This window comes from Thalassophryne amazonica, chromosome 7, assembly GCF_902500255.1.
Source record: "Thalassophryne amazonica chromosome 7, fThaAma1.1, whole genome shotgun sequence".
NCBI classification, from domain to species: domain Eukaryota; kingdom Metazoa; phylum Chordata; class Actinopteri; order Batrachoidiformes; family Batrachoididae; genus Thalassophryne; species Thalassophryne amazonica.
The window spans coordinates 119,099,868-119,125,428 of NC_047109.1; the positions used below are offsets into that span (position 1 = coordinate 119,099,868).

The following is a 25,561-nucleotide window of genomic DNA, read 5'->3' on the forward strand; positions in this document are numbered from 1 at the left end:
ATAACCAGAAATGTTCCCATAATTTTACGGAAAACGTTTGCAGAATGTTCTCAAGGATGGTTTTCTTGACGTCCTCTCAACGTTACTAAATATGTTATGGGAATGTTACAAGAAACATTAGGATAACTCTAGGAGAATGTTCCTTTAGGGTTATCCTAATGTTTTTTGTAAGGAAAACCCTTTTCCCATTTGATTTACTTCAGAACAAATTGTTTTAAGGGTCAATTCAAATGTTCTGTGAATGTTCTCACAACGCTAAAAACCAGTGATATTCACAGCCCAATCTCATGTTTTTTTTTTTTTTTCTGTGCTCCCACCACGAAATGAGTCAAATTTTCGTGACGGGGTTTTTGTTAAACTCACTATTACTAACCCTACTCCTACCCCCAAATGTAACCTTAACCATAAGCCAATCCTACTCCTTACCCCCCCCAACCCTAACCCCCCCCCCCCCGCTTCACTTTTAATTTCGTGCAGCCATCACAGAATGAATTAGAATTAATTTGTGCTGCCGTGACGAGCATGAGGCACTTTTGGTCACAATATCACAAACCAATACATTAATGTACATTTCATGCTGCTGAATCACAACTTGCTGTGAGACCGGGTTGGATATTCATGACCTTGTGAGAACCATATGGTAATGTTATGATAACGTTAGCTGTTAGCTGGGGATCAATTCAAATGTTCTGAGAATGTTCTCACAACGTTAAAACACCAGTGACATTCATGACCTTGTGAGAACCAGAAGGGTAACATTATGACAGCGTTCGCTGTTAGCTGGGTTAGACATCTGTGGATTTACAGGCTGGAGGAAGATCCAGGCCTTGAGTTTTCCAGTAAGCCCTGATTTATAGAAGCATCCCTGAGGATATTGATGGAGTGCTAACATGACTAATGGCCCCTTTACACATAGTGCAAAGTTTTGATGACGTTTGGACTAAAATGGCAAAACAGTTTGAAATTAGCGCACAAAACATCGCGCCGACGGGCAGGCGTGCATGAACCCGGTGCAAGAGTTTGTGCATGCACCGGTGTCTTTTGAGCAGGAACAGTGTCAGGTGCAGCACATGGCACCACTTATGTGGTATAAATAAAAAAATAAAAACCAGCCGTTACATGTGGAACCACATCGAGCCTCTTATGTGGAATAATTAAGAAACATAAAAAGAAAAACACTACCCACTGGACGTGAACTCACACCTTTCAAAAGCTGTGGTTTCCCAGTCAGTGACTTTACCACTGAGCTACGGAGCTGTGCTTTGAAAGCTGCGGGAATCTGCCTCATATCAGGAAGGACATGGAAGTATTACCATAAAAATTTAAAATCACGCACCATATAAAAACACATTTGTCAAGCGAGCAATACAAATATGATCTGTTCCTCTGGTGATGACCCATGGTGACAGACATACAGTCATGAAATGACATGAATGAGAAGCAGTTCACTCGTCTCATTCATGTCCACATCTGCTGGTGCATCTCCAACCGGCCGCGCGTGTCTTGTGGATGACGCGCCGCAGGACACTCCGTCATGTGGAACAGCGCTCACGTGGGTGACGTGACAGTCAGATCGCCTGCTGTGTGTTTTGATCTGATGGTCCTTTTTAACCTGGAAGCAGCCTGTCCATGTGCGTGCGCTCACTCACTGCAGCACGTCGCCACAGTGATATATGTTTTTATTTATGTCCACTTGATAACAGCAAACAGACACACGTGCATCACAGTGGGCAGTTGTTTGTCCATGTCCGGCCAAACACAGTACATGGTGTCCAGCTGGGATGTCCAGATCCACAGATTTCCACAGCCGCTTCAGTGAGAGGACACACCTCCTGTCATCTCAGCGCACACATCAAAGCCACACTCGTGGGGCACTTAGACAGATGTCTCTGCGAGTACAAAGGTGATTGTCTGCAGTCTGTTATCATGCTGAGAGTGTGACTGGCCACACATGTTCTAAGTGCCATGTGAGCGGTGTTAGATGTTTGTGCGTGTCACCTGGAATTTGGCCGACACCTGAGAGGGGGCGATGGGTTCGCACAGCGCACGCTTTGTCTCTCAGGCGCTTGTGTGCGCAAATACTGGTGTACGAGGCGTTGGAGGCAGGGACGACATTACACGGTTTGCACACGATTCCTGCGTCATGTGCACTAAGTGTACACTTCGTCCAAACTTCGCACTATGTGTGAAGGGGCCATTAAGAAGATAATGCAATTGATAAAAAGGGTAAGATATTTGTTGTGTACGTCACCTGTTGTCCTGCTGTCTCTCACGTTGTAGTGCTGTGTTTTGTATAAATAAACCCACTGAATTATTAGTTTGTGCGCACAGCGGGGAGCCTATTTGTCTTCATTATGCTGTACTTCCTGTGCCTGATTCATATTCACATTTCACCCACTCACTCGGACTGCAGTTCCTTTAAAGGCGTTAATCAATAAAAACATGTCTTACATTAATTCTCATTTTAAAGACTTGCTTGCAGCTTTCTCGTGCGGTGCTGAAATGAACAGCTCCTTAAACATGGTGTGAAATCACACAAACCTTTTTATGCTGCGGTCTGCTGACAGTTATCATTATAATCTCATAACCAATACATTCTGATTACATAATTATGTATTTTATTCTAAACTTTGTGAAGATATTGTCTTTGAATCTGTCACTTTGCATTGGTATCTTTTCCATTTAAGGACGTTGGGGTGTTTTTTTTTTTATAATGTTTAGAATCCAGAGTAGCTTGTTGTAATCTCATAAACTTATTGTTTCCTCATTCACAAGAGATTTTGCAGCAAAAAATCATGAGTTTGAATTAAGTATGAAGACTGGACCACAAATAAAATGCTTTTATCTTGAAAGGAGACACCTTAAATGTTTAAATGTTAAACATTCCTGCTTTCATTCTCGACTAAGCTTCTACAGACATATTGATTTTATGTATGTTCATATATATGATATATCTTTCTTTATCTGACTTTTTTCAGTAATTCTACTAATAAACCAGCAAACAGATGCAGATGAAAACAGATTCCCTTTCGTGGAAACTTTTTTTTGTTTTGTTTTTTGCACTTGCCACATTTAGGAGACATTTCTCCACATGTTGTTGGACCTTTGAGAAACAAAGTATCTCGTGTTTGTTCCCTCCTGCAGAGATTTCTCCAGTTCCTGGCTTCTAGAAACACCTTGTTCAATCTCAGCAACTTCCTGGACAAAACTGGCTCCCACGGTGGGTGACATTCAGATTTCTTAGAATTTATTTTTAAGTGTGATTTGTCCTCAGTCTGGTTTGTAGATGTTACCACACAACCTCACATGTATGTTGCCCTCATCCACCGTTTGTCCCTCATGTTAAATGTGATGCCTGTTTTTGTCAGGATTATTTTGTGCAGTTTAAACAACTTCATGAAAATGAATCATGTATATTGTGGTAATAACAAACTGACTACACAGTCTATTGTCACGGTCAGTTTGTCGACTTTGTGGCTGCACACTTTCAACTGCAGCAACACATTTTTTTTAGAGTTTAAATTGTACTTTGGATGCAACATCACAAGAAGAGCAGTCAGAGATGACAAACCTTCACATATCTCACTTTATGATAAATTCCCACTTTGATAAAATTAAAAGGCGTCAAATTTGGGTGATGAGTATTGTAAATATTGAGCTTTAGTTAGGAACTGATCAGACAGAGATAAAGAGAAAAACAATATCAAATGTTACAAGAGCAGTTCTGGATTGGTGCCAAACTGGAAAAGACAAAGACCAAGAGAAGAGTAGAGGAGGACCACAGAAGAAGAAATGAAGGACCCCAGTGGGGTGACGTGGTCACGGTTAACCTCCGCAGAAAACTAGGATTGAGATTTGATGAAATTAAATAAACTTTTCTTTTGAAGACATTGAAACAGTGAAACTACCCGATGCTCTCTGATGCACTGAAGAGAGTGTGTGTGTGTGTGTGTCTTTTCTTAGGTTACGACATGTCCACATTTATCAGACGCTACAGCCGTTATCTCAATGAGAAAGCCTTTGCCTACAGACAGATGGCTTTTGACTTCGGCCGAGTCAAGAAAGGGTTTGTTTTCCTTTTCTCTCTCTCCTCCGTCGTCTGTGCTGCTGCGAATATTTCAGAAACATTGTTACTTTTAACCCTTTTAAAACATTTTGTTGTTTTGACTCAGCCTGAACACGTTAACCCTGTTTAACTTGACATCCGTCAGAGTCCTGCAGAGGTGGTGCAGGCTGCAGAAACACGAGACATTGGTGAATAGTCTGTGTGACAGGTACAGATGGGAAGATTTTCTGGGTCTGATGGCTGAGGTTCTGCTTTAGAAACACAAATGCAGCAACCTGGAGCTTGTTTATTTTAAGAAACAGCAACCGTAGCTGAGATTAGCAACAAGGGTTCACAAGGAACTTGTCTTCATGTTATGCAGTGGTCATTGTTTGAATTAAAAGATGCCCAAAGGAAGAGGTCCACTGGTCCTCATCTGTGTCTGTCAGAGTCCACGGCCTCAGAGCTGAAGATGCAGGAGATGTTAAAGGAGATTTGAATATTTTGGAGACCCGCTCGCATGCTCAGTGTTTAAATTCATTAATGTGATGCTTTTTTGTTTGTTTGTTCTCTGGATGGTGCAAAGTGATGAGCGTACAACATCACTGTAGCCAAAGACAAATGGTCTTTTGTCAAAAAGACTATGAACGAGCTGTTAATGAGCCCAGATGTCATGTTTTTCATTTGACTTACCAGTTTTCTTATCCAACCAAGGAATTTTATTCATTTTGGTTTTGACTGCCTCGGGTTGCTCGGGGTCACTGCTCAGGCTCCGGTACAGCTCTACACCAGGCTTTGGTATAGGTTTGGCATCAGATGCCCTTTGTTCACAGCCCCTGGTGATCTCTAACGGTTTCTCATTCAAGTATGAATCAGGACCAACTCTGGTTCATTTCTGAGGACTGGCAGGATCAGGCATGCTCAGAGCAGTGCCACCAAACGACTATACTGTAGGAAATAATCACTTTTCTGAGATGCCAACCATCAAATTATTGACCTCTCTAGGTGTCTCCAGCTGTCACGCAAAGACCTCGAGAGTGTAATCCATGCTTTTATTAACACAAGACTGGATTCCTGGAACTGGCTGTATTTTGGCCTGGACCAGTCACTCCTGCACCACCTGCAGCTGGTACAAAATGCAGCTGCTCGTCTCCTTAAGGCCAAACGCAAGCGTGACCACATATCCCCTGTCTTGGCTTCACTGTACTGGCTCCCGGTTGCTTTTAATATAGATTTTAAAATGTTATTATTGGTATTTAAAGCTCTTAATGGCCTCACCCCCCAGTACTTGGCTGAGCTCCTACATGTCTACGCCCCCCCAGAGCACTGAGGTCCACAAATCAACTGCTACTGGTCCCCTCAAAAATGAGGCTAAAGGTGACAGTGCCCTTGTGGCAGCGCCCCCTATAGGCTCTGGAACAACCTGCCCTGGCACATCCGCTCTGTGGGATCGATCGAGGTTTTTAAATCTTCCCTTAAAGACTCACCTCTTCTCTCCGGCTTTTACTCAAGTTTAAGTGGGATTCTGGCAAAATTTTATTTTAATGTTATTTGAATTGAATTTGAATTATATTTTAATTAAATTCTAATTCATTTATTCAATTCTGTTTATAGTATAATTGCTGCATTTTATTGATTATCCTGTTTTAATGTGTACAGCACTTTTGGTCAACTCCGGTTGTTTTAAATGTGCTCTATAAATAAAGTTTGAGTTGAGTTTAGTCCACAATGATCTCTTCAGTTTTCAAACTGAAGAACTTGTTTAGATGAGCAGCAAAGCATCTTGAAGACCAACAAGAACATCAGTTGCAGTTGCGTAAAGATCGAGACAGTTCCTACCTGGATTACTGAAAACTTTCATCAAAAATTAAATCTTTATAGCAAATATTTTAAGGAGTTCATTCATTCATTTTAGCTAATTTCAATTAGCTAAACCCAAACGCGCTCCCCTGCAACAACCTCACTAATAATGAGAAACACACTAAATAAATAGGTTTTGAACTATTGATTGGGTTTTGATTTGTATTTGGGTGGTCCAGTCTCATTTGCATGAAACACCAACCAGCTTGCAGCTCTCTTCCCAGGTTTTATGCTCTGCAACAGTCAAATGAGTCAATGTCAAGAAAATGTCAGCGAGTATTAGCTGTGCGTGCTGCCGCTGAAGTGCTTCTGAAAATAGAAGCCTTCACATGTCAGCTGGTGGATCTATCACACTCATGGCTGCTCCGACTTATTCAAGGGATTCAATATGCTAATTATCTCCACGGGTTTAGCACATCTCACACAATCGCTGCAAACTCCTCACAATTATTTACACTTCTTGCATTTTAGTGCAAAATTTAAAATGTGTTCAGAAATAAATGCAGAATATTAAAAAAAAGTCCAAAGTTGGTGAACAACAGCAAAAACATGCTTCCACAGTGGAATTAAAACAAATATGTGCATAAAATGTATGCATGGCAGTTATTGGCACCCTTTGATGAATTTATAGTAATTTCTCTCTTTTACCAACAGTTTTCTTCAGACAAGTCAGGGGATGAACACATGAACGTTTCCAAGTCACTGAATATGTCTTGAACTCTATTTGTGTCCATCAGTAAGAAACACAGGCAGTAAGGTACTGTATGGTAAATCTGTCTAGAGTCGGTAGTTCTCAAAAACTGAGTGACTGCAAGACAGACAAGTGAGAGAAGCCACCAAGACACCCATGAAAACTCTGAAGAAGTGATAGACTTCTGTGTCTGTGATTGGAAAAACTGTGTATTTTGTGTTTTGGATCTCCAGTCACACAGTGTCATGATGGGGCGGAACAGAGAAGTATTTCCTTTTCCTTCCACTCGAGCACAGATGCCGTACAAATGGTCATTCGAACGACATTCGTGCAATTCGTGCTGCATTCGAACTGCACTCGAACACCTCACACAGCATTCCTACAGCAGTCTGCACATTCCTGCAGCCAGAGCTTGTGCACTTTACCTTCGTGTTTCGCTCGTGCTAGAAAACATTGAATGGCAGTCGGTGTTGTGTGGGCCACTGAAGAGGAGGTACTGCTGGCCCACCACCAGAGGGCGCCCTGCCTGAAGTGCGGGCTTCAGGCACGAGAGGGCGCTGCCGCCTCAGGAACAAGCCGTGGTGACAGCTGTCACTAATCATCACATCTGGTATAAAAGCAGGAAGACACCTCCACCAAACTGCCGAGATATCATCTTCATCTGGAAGTAATATCCTCAGCCTTTTGTGATATTTGTAAATCTGTTATTGTGAGTGTTTGCAGGAGTACCGGTCCGTTTAGTGGAGGCTGTGCAAGACGGCACTCTTTTTCTTCTGAGGGACCGCTGCAAAGTGTTGAGTGAGAGGTGGAGGTTGAATTCCCACCAGGATTGTTACTGGGTGTTCACACACCCACCCTTTGACTGTCTTTTGCTTTCTGCCAGCAGTACCAGATCCGACATGCCGGGAAGGTGGCCACCTGGGGACTCCGGGACTTGGCGGCTCCAGTATTCCTCGGGTTCGGTGGTGGTGGAAATCGTGTGGTTCCGGTTCGTTTCCAGACGGGCGTCTCCTATCGTCGAGCCTGCCCACACGACACCTTTATTAATTGACTGTTGCACTTTCCCAACAGGATATCTCGGCCAGCGTCATGGACTCCGAGGGGCATCACCAGGCTGTTGAACAACCAATGGGAGAGCAGGGAGCGCAGGCATCTGCAGGAGGCGTGATTGGTGAGCTACAGCATATTCTCACCGCCTTTACGGCTCGAATGGATCAAATAGCCGAGCAAAACATCCTCCTGAACCGCAGGGTGGAGGCTCTCTCCGCGCAAGTGGCGGCAAGCGCTCAGGGCGCTGCTGCAGCTCCTCCTCCTGTCGATCCTGTGCTAGATATTAATGTTCCAGTGGTGGTTCAACAACCCCTCCCACCATCCCCTGAAGCATACATAAGCCCTCCTGAGCCGTACGGAGGTTGTGTGGAGACGTGCGCGGACTTTCTTATGCAGTGTTCGCTCGTCTTCGCACAACGTCCCGTCATGTACGCGTCAGATGCAAGCAAAATAGCTTATGTGATTACTCTGCTTCAGGGAGAGGCACGCGCTTGGGCTACGGCGCTTTGGGAGCAAAATTCACGGCTCCTTCACACATACACTGGGTTTGTGAGAGAGTTCAGAACTGTGTTTGATCACCCTAACAGGGGAGAGACCACTTCAACTGTGCTGCTGTCGATGAGACAGGGGCGCCGAAGCGCAGCTGCTTATGCAGTCGACTTCCGCATCGCGGCTGCGAGGTCCGGCTGGAATAACGCTGCGCTCCGCGCTGCCTTTGTAAACGGACTGTCGTCAGTCCTAAAGGAGCACCTAGTGGCCAAGGATGAACCACGGGAATTAGATGGGCTTATTGATCTCGTTATACGGTTAGACAATTGGTTGGAGGAACGCCGTCGGGAACGAGACGAAGGACGTGGCCGGGCGCGCGCCGTCCCTCTTCCTTCCGGGTCCGAGAAAGGTCCGCCCTTCCCACGCTCCCTGGCCTCTACGTCCCGTGGGGCGACAGCTCCCCCTGCTGACGAAGCTATGGACACGAGCAGGGCCACATTTAGACCACCTAATAGACAGAGGAGGTTTCCACGCGGGGCGTGTTTTGTTTGTGGCTCAATGGAGCATCAATTGAGCAATTGCCCCGAACGGTTAAACACCAACGCCCGCCCCTAGAGACTGGGCTTAGGGTGGGCCAAGAAATTCACGTGGGACACACACATATTGCCGCACGACTCCCAGTTACAATCCTTAGTTTGGATTTAACCCTTCAGGCCCCAGCACTGGTAGACACAGGGTCAGAAGGGAATCTGTTAGACAGCAGATGGGCCAGGGAGGTAGGGCTCCCTCTGGTGGCGCTACCTACACCATTGCAGGTGCGAGCACTAGATGGCACCCTACTCCCTTTAATCACACACAAGACACCACCAGTAACTCTGGTAGTGTCAGGGAATCATAGGGAGGAGATTGAGTTTTTTGTGACTCCTTCTACCTCCCGTGTGATTCTGGGGTTCCCCTGGATGATGAAACACAATCCCCGGATTGATTGGCCGTCCGGGGTGGTGGTACAGTGGAGCGAAACCTGCCATCGGATGTGTTTGGGATCCTCGGTTCCTCCCGGTTCCCAGGCTAAGGAGCAGGTCCAAGTTCCCCCCAATCTGTCGGCGGTGCCGGTTGAGTACCACGATCTTGCTGACGTTTTTAGCAAGGATCGGGCACTCACTCTTCCCCCACACCATCCATATGATTGTGCCATCGATTTGTTGCCAGGCGTGGAGTTCCCGTCCGACCTGAGCGCAAATCAATGGAGACCTACATCCGGGACTCCTTAGCTGCCGGGCTGATCCGTAACTCCACCTCTCCGATGGGAGCAGGTTTCTTTTTTGTGGGCAAAAAAGATGGCGGTCTTCGTCCATGCATTGATTATCGGGGGCTGAACGAGATCACGGTTCGCAACCGATACCCGTTGCCTTTGTTGGATTCAGTGTTCACCCCCCTGCATGGAAAAAAAAAAATCTTCACAAAGTTGGATCTTAGGAACGCATACCACCTAGTTCAGATCCGGAAGGGAGACGAATGGAAGACGGCATTTAACACCCCGTTAGGTCATTTTGAGTACCTGGTCATGCCGTTCGGCCTCACTAACGCCCCCGTGACGTTCCAAGCTTTGGTTAATGACGTCTTGCGGGACTTCCTGCACTGATTCGTCTTCGTATATCTGGATGATATACTCATCTTTTCTCCGGACCCTGAGACCCATGTACGGCATGTACGTCAGGTCCTGCAGCGGTTGTTGGAGAACCGGTTGTTTGTGAAGGGCGAGAAGTGTGAGTTTCACCGCACTTGTTTGTCCTTCCTGGGGTTTATCATCTCCTCCAACTCCGTCGCCCCGGATCTGGCCAAGGTCGCAGCGGTGAGAGACTGGCCCCAACCTACAAGCCGTAGGAAGCTGCAACAGTTCCTCGGCTTCGCAAATTTCTACAGGAGGTTCATTAAGGGGTATAGTCAGGTAGTTATTCCCCTGACGGCCCTGACCTCACCAAAAGTTCCCTTCACCTGGTCGGATCGGTGCGAAGCTGCGTTTAGGGAGTTGAAACGCCGGTTCTCGACTGCACTGGTCTTGGTGCAGCCCGATCCTGGTCGCCAGTTTGTGGTTGAAGTGGACGCCTCTGACTCAGGGATAGGAGCCGTGCTATCCCAGAGCGGAGAAACCGATAAGGTTCTTCACCCGTGTGCCTATTTTTCCCGCAGGTTGACCCCAGCAGAGCGGAACTATGACGTGGGCAATCGAGAGCTCCTTGCGGTGAAAGAGGCTCTTGAGGAGTGGAGACACCTGCTGGAGGGAGCGTCAGTGCCTTTCACAGTTTTCACTGACCACCGGAACCTGGAGTATATCAGGACCGCCAAGCGACTGAACCCCAGGCAAGCCCGCTGGTCACTGTTTTTCGGCCGTTTTGACTTCCGGATCACCTACCGCCCCGGGACCAAAAACCAAAGATCGGATGCCCTGTCCCGGGTGCATGAACAGGAAGTCAAGACCGAGCTGTCGGATCCACCGGAACCCATTCTCCCGGAGTCCACTATCGTGGCTGCTCTGACCTGGGACGTGGAGAAGACCGTCCGGGAGGCCCTGGCACGGAGCCCGGATCCCGGAACAGGGCCGAAGAACAGACTATACATCCCACCAGAAGCCAGAGCTGCCGTTCTGGACTTCTGTCACGGGTCTAAGCTCTCCTGCCACCCAGGGGTGCGTAGGACCGTGGCAGTAGTCCGGCAGCGCTTCTGGTGGGCGTCCCTGGAGACTGATGTCCGGGCTTACATCCAGGCCTGCACCACCTGCGCCAGGGGCAAGGCGGACCACCAGAAGGCACAGGGACTTCTACAGCCACTTCCTGTGCCTCACCGCCCCTGGTCCCACATCGGTCTGGATTTTGTCACGGGCCTCCCGCCGTCCCGGGGACACACCACCATACTCACGATAGTGGACCGTTTCTCCAAGGCGGCCCACTTCGTGGCCCTCCCGAAGCTCTCGTCGGCCCAGGAGACGGCGGATCTCCTTGTCCACCATGTCGTCCGGCTGCATGGGATACCAACAGACATCGTTTCGGATCGCGGTCCCCAGTTCTCCTCGCAGGTGTGGAGAAGTTTCTGCCGGGAACTGGGGGCCACTGTAAGCCTCTCGTCTGGGTATCACCCGCAGACTAACGGACAGGTCGAACGGGCCAACCAGGAGTTCGAGCAGGCCCTCAGGTGCACGACCTCCGCACACCCGACGGCTTGGAGTGAACATCTGGCCTGGATCGAGTACGCTCATAACAGCCAGGTGTCCTCTGCCACCAGCCTCTCCCCGTTCGAGGTGTGTCTGGGGTACCAACCCCCTTAGTTTCCTTTGGCGGAGGGAGAGGTCGGTGTGCCCTCGGTCCAGGCCCACCTGCGGAGATGCTGTCGGGTGTGGCGCACCGCCCGTTCGGCCTTGTTGAGGGCCCGGACGAGGGCTAAAGCCCATGCAGACCGTCGACGGTCCCCGGCCCCCACATACCAGCCCGGGCAGGAGGTGTGGCTTTCCACCAAGGACATTCCACTCCAGGTCGAGTCCCCCAAACTAAAAGACCAATTCATTGGACCCTTCCCCATCCTCAAGGTCCTCAGTCCTACCGCAGTGAGGCTCCAACTCCCGGCCTCACTGCGGATCCATCCGGTCTTTCATGTCTCCAGGATAAAACCGCATCACACCTCGCCCCTCTGTGCACCTGGTCCAGCGCCGCCTCCTGCCCGTATTATCGACGGGGAGCCGGCTTGGACAGTTCGCCGGCTCTTGGACGTCCGTCGAATGGGCCGGGGCTTTCAGTATTTGGTGGACTGGGAGGGGTATGGACCCGAAGAACGCTCCTGGGTGAAGAGGAGCTTCATCCTGGACCCGGCCCTCCTGGCCAATTTCTATCGTCGCCACCTGGACAAGCCTGGTCGGGCGCCAGGAGGCGCCCGTTGAGGGGGGGGTCCTGTTGTGTGGGCCACTGAAGAGGAGGTACTGCTGGCCCACCACCAGAGGGCGCCCTGCCTGAAGTGCGGGCTTCAGGCACGAGAGGGCGCTGCCGCCTCAGGAACAAGCCGTGGTGACAGCTGTCACCCATCATCCGTGACAGCTGTCACTAATCATCACATCTGGTATAAAAGCAGGAAGACACCTCCACCAAACTGCCGAGATATCATCTTCATCTGGAAGTAATATCCTCAGCCTTTTGTGATATTTGTAAATCTGTTATTGTGAGTGTTTGCAGGAGTACCGGTCCGTTTAGTGGAGGCTGTGCAAGACGGCGCTCTTTTTCTTCTGAGGGACCGTTGCAAAGTGTTGAGTAAGAGGTGGAGGTGGAATTCCCACCAGGATTGTTACTGGGTGTTCACACACCCACCCTTTGACTGTCTTTTGCTTTCTGCCAGCAGTACCAGATCCGACACGCCGGGAAGGTGGCCACCTGGGGACTCCGGGACTTGGCGGCTCCAGTATTCCTCGGGTTCGGTGGTGGTGGAAATCGTGTGGTTCCGGTTCGTTTCCAGACGGGCGTCTCCTATCGTCGAGCCTGCCCACACGACACTTTTATTAATTGACTGTTGCACTTTCTCAACAGTCAGTTTCAGTTGTACCACATTCTTACTGCTGTACAGATGCGGTGTGACCTTCTTCTGGCAATTTGAACCATTCAAACTGCGTTTAAGGGGCTGTATGAAACATTAGAGCAGGTTGAATCCTGGCTGAATGTCTCGACCGTACGAATGGACATTCGAATGTCATTCGTGCAATTTAACCTGCAGTTCAACTGCATTAAAGCTGCATTTGAGTTCTTTGGACAGTATTCGTGTGGCACTTAGGAAAACACGACAAATTTGCACGGCCAGCACAAATGCAGAGAACAGACACACTACTGTCGTACTGCATTCGAACTGGGGAATATTTGTATGGCTGCCATACTGCTGTGTGACTGCTTCCTCGAATGGTATTCAAACTGGCATCCGAAATGGCAACCACCAGCATTCAGAGTAGTCTGATCGCGTCAACATGTCCCCCCCCATGCATCCTGTTTGGGGCGCACGAAGGAAATATTGTAATGTGCAAAGTCTGTGGCACGCAATCATTATGTGAATTAGACGGGAACATTGTGCAGTTACACCGAATACACTGTGTGTCACAGTGAGTCAGTGTTTCCTTAAATCTGCTCAACTGTGTAGCTAGAAATGACTGTTCCCCACCCTTCCCTTTTGGCCAGTTGGATATCTGCTGCAAATTTCATCAGCAGTTCTACTTGCTCCAGATTCCTGCCAATGATGGACTGGTCGAGTGCCGTCTGTCCTTCTGAGCCGTAGGAGTTGACGTTGAATTCGCAGTTTGTCATGTTCTGCAACAATGACCCCCTTCGTGTTTGTTATATGGCTGGGGGGGCCTGGCTGCCGGTTTGTTTCTGTTTTTTGGTTTTCCTCCCAGGTGGCGTGCGTTTGGGACTGAGTGGCTGTGTTGCTGAGGCTGTCAGGACCTCACCCTGATCACCTGCGACTCGTCAGGACTCACAGCTGTGGTGCATCTGGATGGATTGGAACATGTTGGCATTTAAGACTGGAGTGCACAGTGTGTATTTGCCAGAGACTCGACCTTGTGACCAGACGGGTGAGATCGTCGTCTTGGGAGCCATCTCATCAGCAGCGGATGCTGAGAACGTCCAGGTTTGATGCACAGTCTGTGAAAGAGGAGGGGGTGAGGTCTCACGCTCGTCAGCACACTTCCTGAGGTACGTTAGATTTTGTGACTAACAGTTATACAGTCAGTAAATGTGGTGTCCCTCACACCTTATTGTATTGAGCTGTTTGTTAGTCATGTATCAGCTTTCACTGCAGTGGAGTTTTGGGAACTGGATGTTCCATGCCTGCAGGTTGGGAAGCTGATCAGTAATCAAGCCAGGAAGTGTTTGCTGTTTGTACACCTTTAAGTGTTCTGTGTGTAGAGTGTGGACTCACATAATGGTTCCTTCTTTCACAGACTCGGTTGTTGCGGCCACCTGGGGGGTGTCGGCAGGGTCCTTGGGTCCGAAACAACTTCTGGCTCCGGACCGTTAGCGCTGCTGGGAGCGCACCACGCCAGGCCGCACCTTCTGTTATTATATTATCACTGTTATGTATTAAATTCAGTTAGCCTTTGAACCGTGCTCTGCTTATTTCATACTGGGTCCTTCAAACGCTGGTCGGTTCTCCGAGCTGCGTCCGACACATAACAGTAGTCTCTGGCCAAACATCACGGACCCAGCGGTAGCAGAGACGGTAACGCGCCGGGAAGGCGGCAGCAGACGTTCAGTGGTTATCTGGATCAGTTGCGGGGCTCTCCGCCCGGAAGGTGCGTTTTTGAGAACCCATTACTGGATACTGATGGCTCTCTTGCAGCCGTGTTCCTGTGTTGTGCCTTATCCGTGGGTCGTGGTGGAGTGTGACTGGCGACGGCTTCGCGTCACGCTCCGACCGGATAAGAGGTTTAAACGGGAGCTGCAAGAGTGCGTTTGTAATGGGTTCACGCGCACGGCGGAGCTCTGTTAGCACGGGTCGCTGGGCTTCCTGTGTTACAGTTGTAGCCCCGTTTCCCCGGACAAAGGTAACTACTGCGTCTGTTGTATCAGCTCCGGCGTTATTTAGTTGAGCACATTTTGGTTGTGTGTTGCACACAGCTGCGCACATAAAGGCAGCTCGTTTGTTTTTTCTGTCACCAAAGGGGTTTTTTCATTTTTTAGCACTCTGGCTCCCCCTAGTGGTGACTGAATCACATTACCGTCAAGCTCTTGAGTAGGAACAGGTGTGTTCCATTTGGTTGAGCTTGACGGTATAACTCACTGATTTGTTTTGTGTTAGTTCATTTTGTGTGGGTGTTTTTTGAGTTGGTTTTTGTGTGGGATTTTATTTTTTGTTGTCCACTATTTGTCTGGGGTTGTGACCCTGCAGCCTGTCTGAAAAAGAAAAAAAACAAAAAAAAAAACAAAAAAGGGACCCAAACAACTGTGTGTTGGTCTGTTTGTTTTTTCTTTTATTTCTTTTTGTTTCACATCCCCAGGGTTAGATGGAACGGTCCCCTGGGGGGTGATGGGGTGGTACTTGGGTTGTTTTTTCTTTTTTTGTTTTTTGTTGTGCCCTCTCTTCTCCTCTGACTCCAGCCGGGTGTGCCGTAGTGTTGGCATTGCTGGAGGGGTGCAGTTAGATTGTGCTGGGCGTTTCCCAGGTAGCCTCTGCACCCGGGAGGGGAGGGGGGGGGTTTGAGGTATTTTTTTGTTCCCCCCCCCCCCAGTTTCCGCCCTCAGAGTTTGACTGTGGTGTCCTCTGGGGGGGAAAGGGCTGTGGGTCCATCTAGCCGTGGACGGCCGGGGCTGGGTCCATTGGTCATGAGGGGAGGCGTCTCCTGGGGTTGACGAGTGGTCCTCTGGGAGGCGCTGGTAGTCCCCGTGGGTGACGTTGGATCCCAGAGGGACCTCGGTCGTGGTTATTACTCCTGGAGCTGGCGGGAGGCCCTCTGGGGGGTGTTGGTCCCTACATGTCGTTTGGGGGGGAGGAGGGGGGGTATTTTAGCATTTTTGTTTGTAATCTCAAGTTTGGGTTGTTTTTCTTTTCTCCCCTTCCCTGGGGTTTGATGGGACGGTCCCCTGGGGGGGGGGGGGGGGTGTTTTGGTTGTTTGTGTTTTGTTTTATGACTAATTACACATGTTTGGATAAAGGCTGACCGCACAGGTGTAAGAACTCCTGGCCACACCTGTGCTAAGAGACTGTCAGAAACAAGGGCAAAGATGCAGCCAGTTCAACCAGTCTGTTGGAGGATGAACGCAGACGCGGTTTCCAGCCATGGTCCCTGGAGGGGGGTGTTTCTCCTGGGCCAGGTGTGTGTGGTCGCCGGGAGGCTTCCCGTGAGGGTGGGGTACTGTTATATGGCTGGGGGGGCCTGGCTGCCGGTTTGTTTCTGTTTTTTGGTTTTCCTCCCAGGTGGCGTGCGTTTGGGACTGAGTGGCTGTGTTGCTGAGGCTGTCAGGACCTCACCCTGATCACCTGCGACTCATCAGGACTCACAGCTGTGGTGCATCTGGATGGATTGGAACATGTTGGCATTTAAGACTGGAGTGCACAGTGTGTATTTGCCAGAGACTCGACCTTGTGACCAGACGGGTGAGATCGTCGTCTTGGGAGCCATCTCATCAGCAGCGGATGCTGAGAACGTCCAGGTTTGATGCACAGTCTGTGAAAGAGGAGGGGGTGAGGTCTCACGCTCGTCAGCACACTTCCTGAGGTACGTTAGATTTTGTGACTAACAGTTATACAGTCAGTAAATGTGGTGTCCCTCACACCTTATTGTATTGAGCTGTTTGTTAGTCATGTATCAGCTTTCACTGCAGTGGAGTTTTGGGAACTGGATGTTCCATGCCTGCAGGTTGGGAAGCTGATCAGTAATCAAGCCAGGAAGTGTTTGCTGTTTGTACACCTTTAAGTGTTCTGTGTGTAGAGTGTGGACTCACATAATGGTTCCTTCTTTCACAGACTCGGTTGTTGCGGCCACCTGGGGGGTGTCGGCGGGGTCCTTGGGTCCGAAACAACTTCTGGCTCCGGACCGTTAGCGCTGCTGGGAGCGCACCACGCCAGGCCGCACCTTCTGTTATTATATTATCACTGTTATGTATTAAATTCAGTTAGCCTTTGAACCGTGCTCTGCTTATTTCATACTGGGTCCTTCAAACGCTGGTCGGTTCTCCGAGCTGCGTCCGACACATAACAGTGTTGCCTTATTTCATCACTTCTCGGAAAACTCTGTGCAGCGTGGAACATGTCAACACGTCCACCTGGCTCATGATTGCAGCTTGTTTGGAAGGTGTTGGACAAAGTCATCCTGCCTGCGCCCTAAAATGGCTAATAATCATCTTCCCCTGTCAAGTGTCTCTGCTCAATGTCACAGGTGGGTTAAGAGCGGTCTTTATTATCTTTAATATGATGTGAGCATACGAAGCGCGTGAGCAAAAAACTTTTTTGAGGATCACAGTTCCTGCAAGTATCTAATCTTACTTTCACCCCTGCCAGTAATAACAGCTGTGGGTGTGCACATTGGTGATCAGATGTCCCTAATAATACGATCACACAAGCAGTCCACTGATGCAGTGGTCAGGGAACTCTGGTTTACATGTAATGGGTCCATGGGTTGGATGTCATTCTACATCTAGCAGTGTGACACGGCAGGTCTTCAAAAGAGCAGACCACAGCGCTCGCCGTGCCTCCCCCACTTGCTTTCCACCCAGACCTCAGGAGGTACATATCCTGCTGCTTTTTGCTGGTATTGTGGGGTTTCATATGTTGTTTTTATTCTTTATCTTTTTTATTTTATTCTGTTTTTATTTTTTTTGTGGGAGAAGGTTTATGTTCGCATTCCACCTGCACTCTGGGTAGTCGACCTGGATTCTGGAGCTGCTGAACTCCGAATCATTGGATATTCGTACGGCATTCGTACACGGCTGTACAAATGTCTGTCCCATACGACTGTGGTTCAAATTCTGTTTGCTTTCCAATTTGTGCGATTGTACGGTATTCGTGCCCTAGTGTAACGGAGCCCTTCAAGAAGGCACTGTTTCAGTTACAGCTTGCTAGAAGGCACATGGGAGACTTCAGGATTGACCTGTTTTCTTGTGTCAAAATCCATCTCTGTTTCACTAAAACCATGAAGCTGTGACTAATGATGCTACACAGAAAAGTTGCACTGTACTTAGTTTCTCCAATTGATTAAATGAAATCCATGACATATTCACTGATTTGGAAATGTTCATGTATCCATCCCCTGACTGGTCAAAAGAAAACCAGCTATAAAAGTGATGATTTACTATAAATTTGTCAAAGTTTTTGAATAACTGTGTTTTTATTTTGCTATGAATGCATGAATTTGTTGTTGCTATTCAGTAAGTTGGGCGGGCAGCTGTCAGACAATAATAAATGTAGAATCCTTTAACAAGTCAGCTAAGACACATATTCTTTCAGTCTTGTGGCTGGTTTCACTCCCACATCACACAGATAACAGATAGTTGATACAGTTCATTTCACAAGAAGCAGAAACTTAACTCAGACTACTTTTGATTACATTGAATATCATGTAAGCAGGCAATGATTAATTAAATAAATGGTAACAACTCATAAAATCCTCATCATTTCCCTCCTCTTTTAGCATTTATTTGTAGTTAGCTAGTGTAAAAATAAATGTATTTACAGTGTATGACAATAATTCAGCATAATTGCACTCATCCATCATGAGCACTTTTTTACACATTTTCACTCATAACTTCATTACTTTACACTGTCAGTTATCATCATAAGTGTCTTGTCCTTAGTCCACATTATCACATCCTTCCTGGGGCTCCTCGAGGTTCAAAAGTGTATAGGTTGGTGTGTGAGCCAATTGTAATTGCACAAACAGCTTGGTTGCCAGCCTGGTAACCACTGCCTTAGTACAGGGTATGGCACAGCAGGAGAAAACAATCAAAACTCCAATCAAAATCAGAACCGGTGTAAAGAATTTTAGCAATATTTGCCACCAGGAGCCGGAGGTAAACCACCCCCACAGGCTCCATCGTGCTGCTGTTTCCTGAAACTCGGTGGTTATAGTACTTTGCATTTTTTCCAGGACCCTCATCGCCTGTTGTGCCGAATCAGAATTTATCTCATCAGATATATATGTACAGCACGTGGCATTTATCATTCCACATACTCCGCCTTGTCCCGCTGTTAACAAATCTAACACTAATCAATTTTGGAGGACCATCTTTACGGATTTCGGTCAACATTTTGTTTTGGGCAAGAAGATCATTTGTAGCATTAGTGAAGGTTACAAATGATCTTCTTATGGCGTCAGACAGTGGACTCATCTCTGTGCTTGTTCTGTTAGACCTCAGTGCTGCTTTTGATACTGTTGACCATAAAATTTTATTACAGAGATTAGAGCATGCCATAGGTATTAAAGGCACTGCGCTGCGGTGGTTTGAATCATATTTATCTAATAGATTACAATTTGTTCATGTAAATGGGGAATCTTCTTCACAGACTAAGGTTAATTATGGAGTTCCACAAGGTTCTGTGCTAGGACCAATTTTATTCACTTTATACATGCTTCCCTTAGGCAGTATTATTAGACGGCATTGCTTAAATTTTCATTGTTACGCAGATGATACCCAGCTTTATCTATCCATGAAGTCAGAGGACACACACCAATTAGCTAAACTGCAGGATTGTCTTACAGACATAAGGACATGGATGACCTCTAATTTCCTACTTTTAAACTCAGATAAAACTGAAGTTATTGTACTTGGCCTCACAAATCTTAGAAACATGGTGTCTAACCAGATCCTTACTCTGGATGGCATTACCCTGACCTCTAGTAATACTGTGAGAAATCTTGGAGTCATTTTTGATCAGGATATGTCATTCAAAGCGCATATTAAACAAATATGTAAGGCTGCTTTTTTGCATTTACGCAATATCTCTAAAATTAGAAAGGTCTTGTCTCTGTTCTGTGTGCCGACGCGGCCCGGAGGACCCGAACCAGCGTCTGACCGGACCCAGCGTTAAAAGAACAGAGAGCGGTTTAAAGAAAACAGATTTATTAACCAACTGTGTGATAATGTGTAAAAGGGAGCAGCGGTCTGGTGTGGGAGGACGGCGCGCGCAAATGGACCGGAGCCACAAATGTTCTGGACTCAGGAACCCTGCCGACACCCCCCCAGGCAGCTGCACGGACCACCGAGTCTGTGAAGAGGAGAACGAGGTTAGTCAGCCCAAACCTTCAACTCAGAGGGAAGTTCACACCAGCATGTACTCAGCAAACACTTCCAGGCTTACGTTAAAGGTTGCTCCTCACCGCAAGTGCCAACCAACACTTTCCATGAACGGCGGTGAGGAGCGAACCAAACAATTAACGTAACACGCTCAATTACAGCTGTTAATTATTAGAAACCATAAACATTATGGTACCTCAGGAAGTGCGCAGTACAGCTTGAGAACCTCACTTCTCCTCTCTCACAGACACGTGCGTCAAACCCGGAGCGGTCCTCAGCGTCTATTGTAATGAAGCTGATCTCTCCAAGTCAGCCTCACACGGATGGCACAAAGGTAATCCTCTGGCAAGGAAGCCCTGTATCTTCAGGGCTTAAATCCAGCAGGCCTCATCAGGGAATGCACTCCAGCTGTTCTCCTGTTGATCTGCACGTGTAGACAGGCAGCAGGTGCAAGCAATGAGTAAGGTTCTCTGATCCCCTGCACACTTCACCTCTTCTCAACTCAGGACCAAATGCAAACCACCTGGGGAGACACAGAGAAAGCAGGCCCAGCCAAACACCCCCCACTCCATGACAATAACCCCCCGCAGAACCACCTGGGGAGACAGAGAAACACAGGGCCAGCCAAACACCCCCCAATCCATAACAATACCCCTCCCTCAAAGGGAAGCCTCCTGGCGACCACACGGTCCTGCTCCGAAAACGGCACCATCCTCCATGGTCCACGGCAGGGAGACATGTGGCGCGACCCTCCTGGGTCCACGCGGAAACACATGACAGGCCGGTGAGGAGACAAGGCAACTTGGCTGGCATGTTGGCTGATAGCAAAACAAAAACAGTCCAAAACACCCCAAAAGAGTCCCACAATATAGTCCAACATAAAACAAATAGAAAAATCCCAACAACCCCCCCAGAGGACCGTCCCATCAAACCCTGGGGAGGAAAAGAAAAAATACAATCCCAAAACCCCAACAGAGCCCCACAAACACAATCCAAACATAATCCCAATAAGAGAAAAACAAATTAACACCCCCCCAGACGACATGTAGAGCCCAACACTCCCCAGAGGACATCATCGCCAGCTCCAGGAGTAATAACCATAGCCGAGGTTCATCTGAGATCCAAAGTCACATACAGGAGCTTTTTGCGTCTCCCAGAGGACCGTCCCATCAAACTCCAGGAGACACCCCCATGACCAAACAAACCCAGCCCCGGCCACCCACGGCCAGTTGGACCCACAGTCATATTTCTCCCCAGAGGACATCACAGTCATACCCTGAGGATGGAAACTGGGAGAAACATAACAAACCCCAAGCCCCCCAGTGGACACACAAACAACCCCGGGGGAAAACAAAAAACGGAAAAACCTGTTGCCCCCCCCAGAACCCCGAGAGACCCTGGAAACCCTCCAGAACCAGTTGTCAGATACTGTAATGGCAAACAGCTCAAAACAACTGAATCCAGGGGAGAAAACAGGACAAAACGACCCCAACCCCACCCCCTCAGCGCAGGGGAAACTGGAAGTACGTCCAGTGTCATTACCTATGACTATACCTAAAAGTCAAACGGGAGGAGTGGAACTGCGGTAACGGCGTACGGCACGAAATGGCGCCACGCCCCCGACTTTCAACCCAGCTCCTAGCTGGAAGTATATTCCACTGCATCAAACCTCAGCCACGCCGATGGCGTACGGCTCAATGGCGCGCTGAGGCCGGAGGTGGGACAGGGAATTAACATAAAATAAAATGCCCCTAAACCCCCCCTCCCAGGTGCAGAGGTTTTCTGGGAAACCCCCAGCGTCACCAACCTGCACCACCCTAGCAACACTAATGACAAACGGTACAGAAGTGACTAGGGTTGGAGGTAGAGGACCGGGAAATAAAAAACAAAACGACCCAATCACCCCTCTCTCATCACCCCCCAGAGGACATTTACAATCAAATCCTGGGGGGTGGGACTAAAATAAAAACCTAACAAATAATAAAACAAAAAGTACATGTGCACCGATATCCAGCAGCACTGAATGTGGAGTATGATGACTTGCATTTACCTTTTTTTTTTTGGTCATTCACCTTGCTCCTGTCGCCAAAGTGACAGTCCAAGTTTTGAGTAGTGATTAATTTGCCTCTCACCTCTCAGCCTCAAACCTTCACCTTAAGTCAAACACTCCCATCCAGACACCACTAGACACGTGCACAGATACATCTGTGTCAACACAGCTATTGTCCTACCACAAACTTAAACAAGTGAGTTTTGGCATCTAATTACCTGAGTCCAGTACTGTGCTCCAGACAGCCTATCTGTCCATACCACCGCACCAACTACCAGTGCTATAACCCAAAAAAAACAGTTTAAATCCCACATATAAAACCCCACAATTAATAAAGCAACAAGAAACTAACTGATAAGTGACTTATACCGTCAAGCTCAAAAAATGGAACATCTATGTTCTACCTTAAGAGCTGTGACGGTAATGTGGCTCAGTCACCAACAGGGGGAGCCAGAGTGCTAAAAATGAAAAGCCCTGTGGCAACCGAGTAAACTCAACACACACTGCTTTACTTGTGAGCAGCTACGTGTAGCATACAGCTAAAGTGTGATTTAACTAATAAGTCCGGAGCTGATACAACAGACGTAGTAGTCATGTTCACCCGGGGAAACGGGGCTACGACTATAACAGCAGGACGCAAAGCGACCCGTGCTGCAGAACTCTGCTGTGCACGTTCACCCTCCAATCACACACTCATGCAGCTCCTGTCTAACCTCTCATCCGGTTGGAGTGTGAAGCGAAGCCGTCGCTGATCACGCCCAACGCCAATTCCACAGACAAGGCAACATCACAGGAACATGGCTGCAAGAGAGTTCAGACTATTATTCAATATTAGGATCACTAACACGTACAACCCGCGCGGCGAGCACCCGCAACTGATCCCGCATAACTTCCAATGTCTGCTGCCACCTTCCCGGCACGGTACCAACTCTGCTGCCGCTGGGTCTGTGATGTTTGGCCAGAGGATTCTGTTCTGTGTGCCGACGCGGCCCGGAGGACCCGAACCAGCGTCTGACCGGACCCAGCGTTAAAAGAACAGAGAGCGGTTTAAAGAAAACAGATTTATTAACCAACTGTGATAATGTGTAAAAGGGAGCAGTGGTCTGGTGTGGGAGGATGGCGCGCGCAAATGGACCGGAGCCACAAATGTTCTGGACTCAGGAACCCTGCCGACAGCCCCCCAGGCGGCTGCACGGACCACCGAGTCTGTGAAGAGGAGAACGAGGTTAGTCAGCCCAAACCTTCAACTCAGAGGGAAGTTCACACCAGCATGTACTCAGCAAACACTTCCAGGCTTACGTTAAAGGTAGCTCCTCACCGCAAGTGCCAACCAACACTTTCCATGAACGGCGGTGAGGAGCGAACCAAACAATTAATGTAACACGCTCAATTACAGCTGTTAATTATTAGAAACCATAAACATTAAGGTACCTCAGGAAGTGCGCAGTACAGCTTGAGAACCTCACTTCTCCTCTCTCACAGACACGTGCGTCAATCCCAGAGCGGTCCTCAGCATCTATTGTAATGAAGCTGATCTCTCCAAGTCAGCCTCACACGGATGGCACAAAGGTAATCCTCTGGCAAGGAAGCCCTGTATCTTCAGGGCTTAAATCCAGCAGGCCTCATCAGGGAATGCACTCCAGCTGTTCTCCTGTTGATCTGCACGTGTAGACAGGCAGCAGGTGCAGGCAATGAGTAAGGTTCTCTGATCCTCTGCACACTTCACCTCTTCTCAACTCAGGACCAAATGCAAACCACCTGGGGAGACACAGAGAAAGCAGGCCCAGCCAAACACCCCCCACTCCATGACAATAACCCCCCCAGAACCACCTGGGGAGACAGAGAAACACAGGGCCAGCCAAACACCCCCCAATCCATAACAGTCTCAGAGTGATGCTGAAAAACTAATTCATGCATTTATTTCCTCTAGGCTGGACTATTGTAATTCATTATTATCAGGTTGTCCTAAAAGTTCCCTGAAAAGCCTTCAGTTAATTCAAAATGCTGCAGCTAGAGTACTAACGGGGACTAGAAGGAGAGAGCATATCTCACCCATATTGGCCTCTCTTCATTGGCTTCCTGTTAATTCTAGAATAGAATTTAAAATTCTTCTTCTTACTTATAAGGTTTTGAATAATCAGGTCCCTTCTTATCTTAGGGACCTCATAGTACCATATCACCCCAATAGAGCGCTTCGCTCTCAGGCTGCAGGCTTACTTGTAGTTCCTAGGGTTTGTAAGAGTAGAATGGGAGGCAGAGCCTTCAGCTTTCAGGCTCCTCTCCTGTGGAACCAGCTCCCAATTCGGATCAGGGAGACAGACACCCTCTCTACTTTTAAGATTAGGCTTAAAACTTTCCTTTTTGCTAAAGCTTATAGTTAGGGCTGGATCAGGTGACCCTGAACCATCCCTTAGTTATGCTGCTATAGACTTAGACTGCTGGGGGGTTCCCATGATGCACTGAGTGTTTCTTTCTCTTTTTGCTCTGTATGCACCACTCTGCATTTAATCATTAGTGATTGATCTTTGCTCCCCTCCACAGCATGTCTTTTTCCTGGTTCTCTCCCTCAGCCCCAACCAGTCCCAGCAGAAGACTGCCCCTCCCTGAGCCTGGTTCTGCTGGAGGTTTCTTCCTGTTAAAAGGGAGTTTTTCCTTCCCACTGTCGCCAAGTGCTTGCTCACAGGGGGTCGTTTTGACCGTTTGGGTTTTTACGTAATTATTGTATGGCCTTGCCTTACAATATAAAGCGCCTTGGGGCAACTGTTTGTTGTGATTTGGCGCTATATAAATAAAATTGAATTGAATTGAATTGGGCTTTGTTGACTACGAGAGATGCGTTTAGGAATACAGCCAATCGATAATTTACTGTTTCTAATCGAAACTGTAAGTTTGGAATACCCAACCAGGGCAACATGGACAGACCACCCCTCTCCCAATCTTTCCAGATCTTAAACTCCTCGGGCACATCATCGCTCTGCCAGATGTGTTTTACCTGGTGAATCTCCACGTCGTATAAATTCCGCCTCACCCTTTCTGGCCTTTTGGGCTCGGCCGCAACGACAAAGGTGTGATCTGACACCTGGGTAGGGGCGCAAATTCCATCCCATCCCGGTGGGAGATTCAGGTACAAGCGTGTACCACAAACCCAGAACACGTCATCCACTGGCCATGTTCCGTTCCGGGCCGGTAACCATAATTTTGCTATCCTGAAGCAATTGTGATCTGTTGGACAGTAGGGTCTGTCCTGAGCCCACTTTCCACAATATAGGGTTTCAGATTTGGTTGTGTTAACTTGAATACACTCTCCAACATTTAGGCGAGTCTCTACACATCTCTTAGCAGTCAACCGTCCCACTGATACATTCCCTTCCTGATAATAACAAATTGCAAATTTAATTCCGTGGGGTATTGTAACAGTTTTGGCCACAAGTGCAGATGCCTTAATCCTAGTCAAGGTTACTAATTGTCTACACAGGTCATAAATTTTCCCCCAATGAGATCCATTCCATCCGCTGTATGCTTTGGACATATATACGTGATCCTCACCAGTCATTGTTACGTACATAGCTTGAACAATACAGTCAGTGACACCATAACTAAATGGTCGTGCCCATAAAGTTGGT

At 48.1% G+C, this 25,561-nt stretch overlaps 1 protein-coding gene across 1 annotated transcript in view; it reads left to right on the forward strand.

Moving 5' to 3' along the window:
- The window catches only part of snap91a (synaptosome associated protein 91a), a 222,445-nt gene that overhangs the window by 68,432 nt on the left and 128,452 nt on the right, over positions 1-25,561 (forward strand). The window contains 2 exon segments of the mRNA XM_034175421.1: positions 3,145-3,220; positions 3,964-4,066. Coding sequence (XP_034031312.1) covers positions 3,145-3,220; positions 3,964-4,066 — 179 coding nt within the window.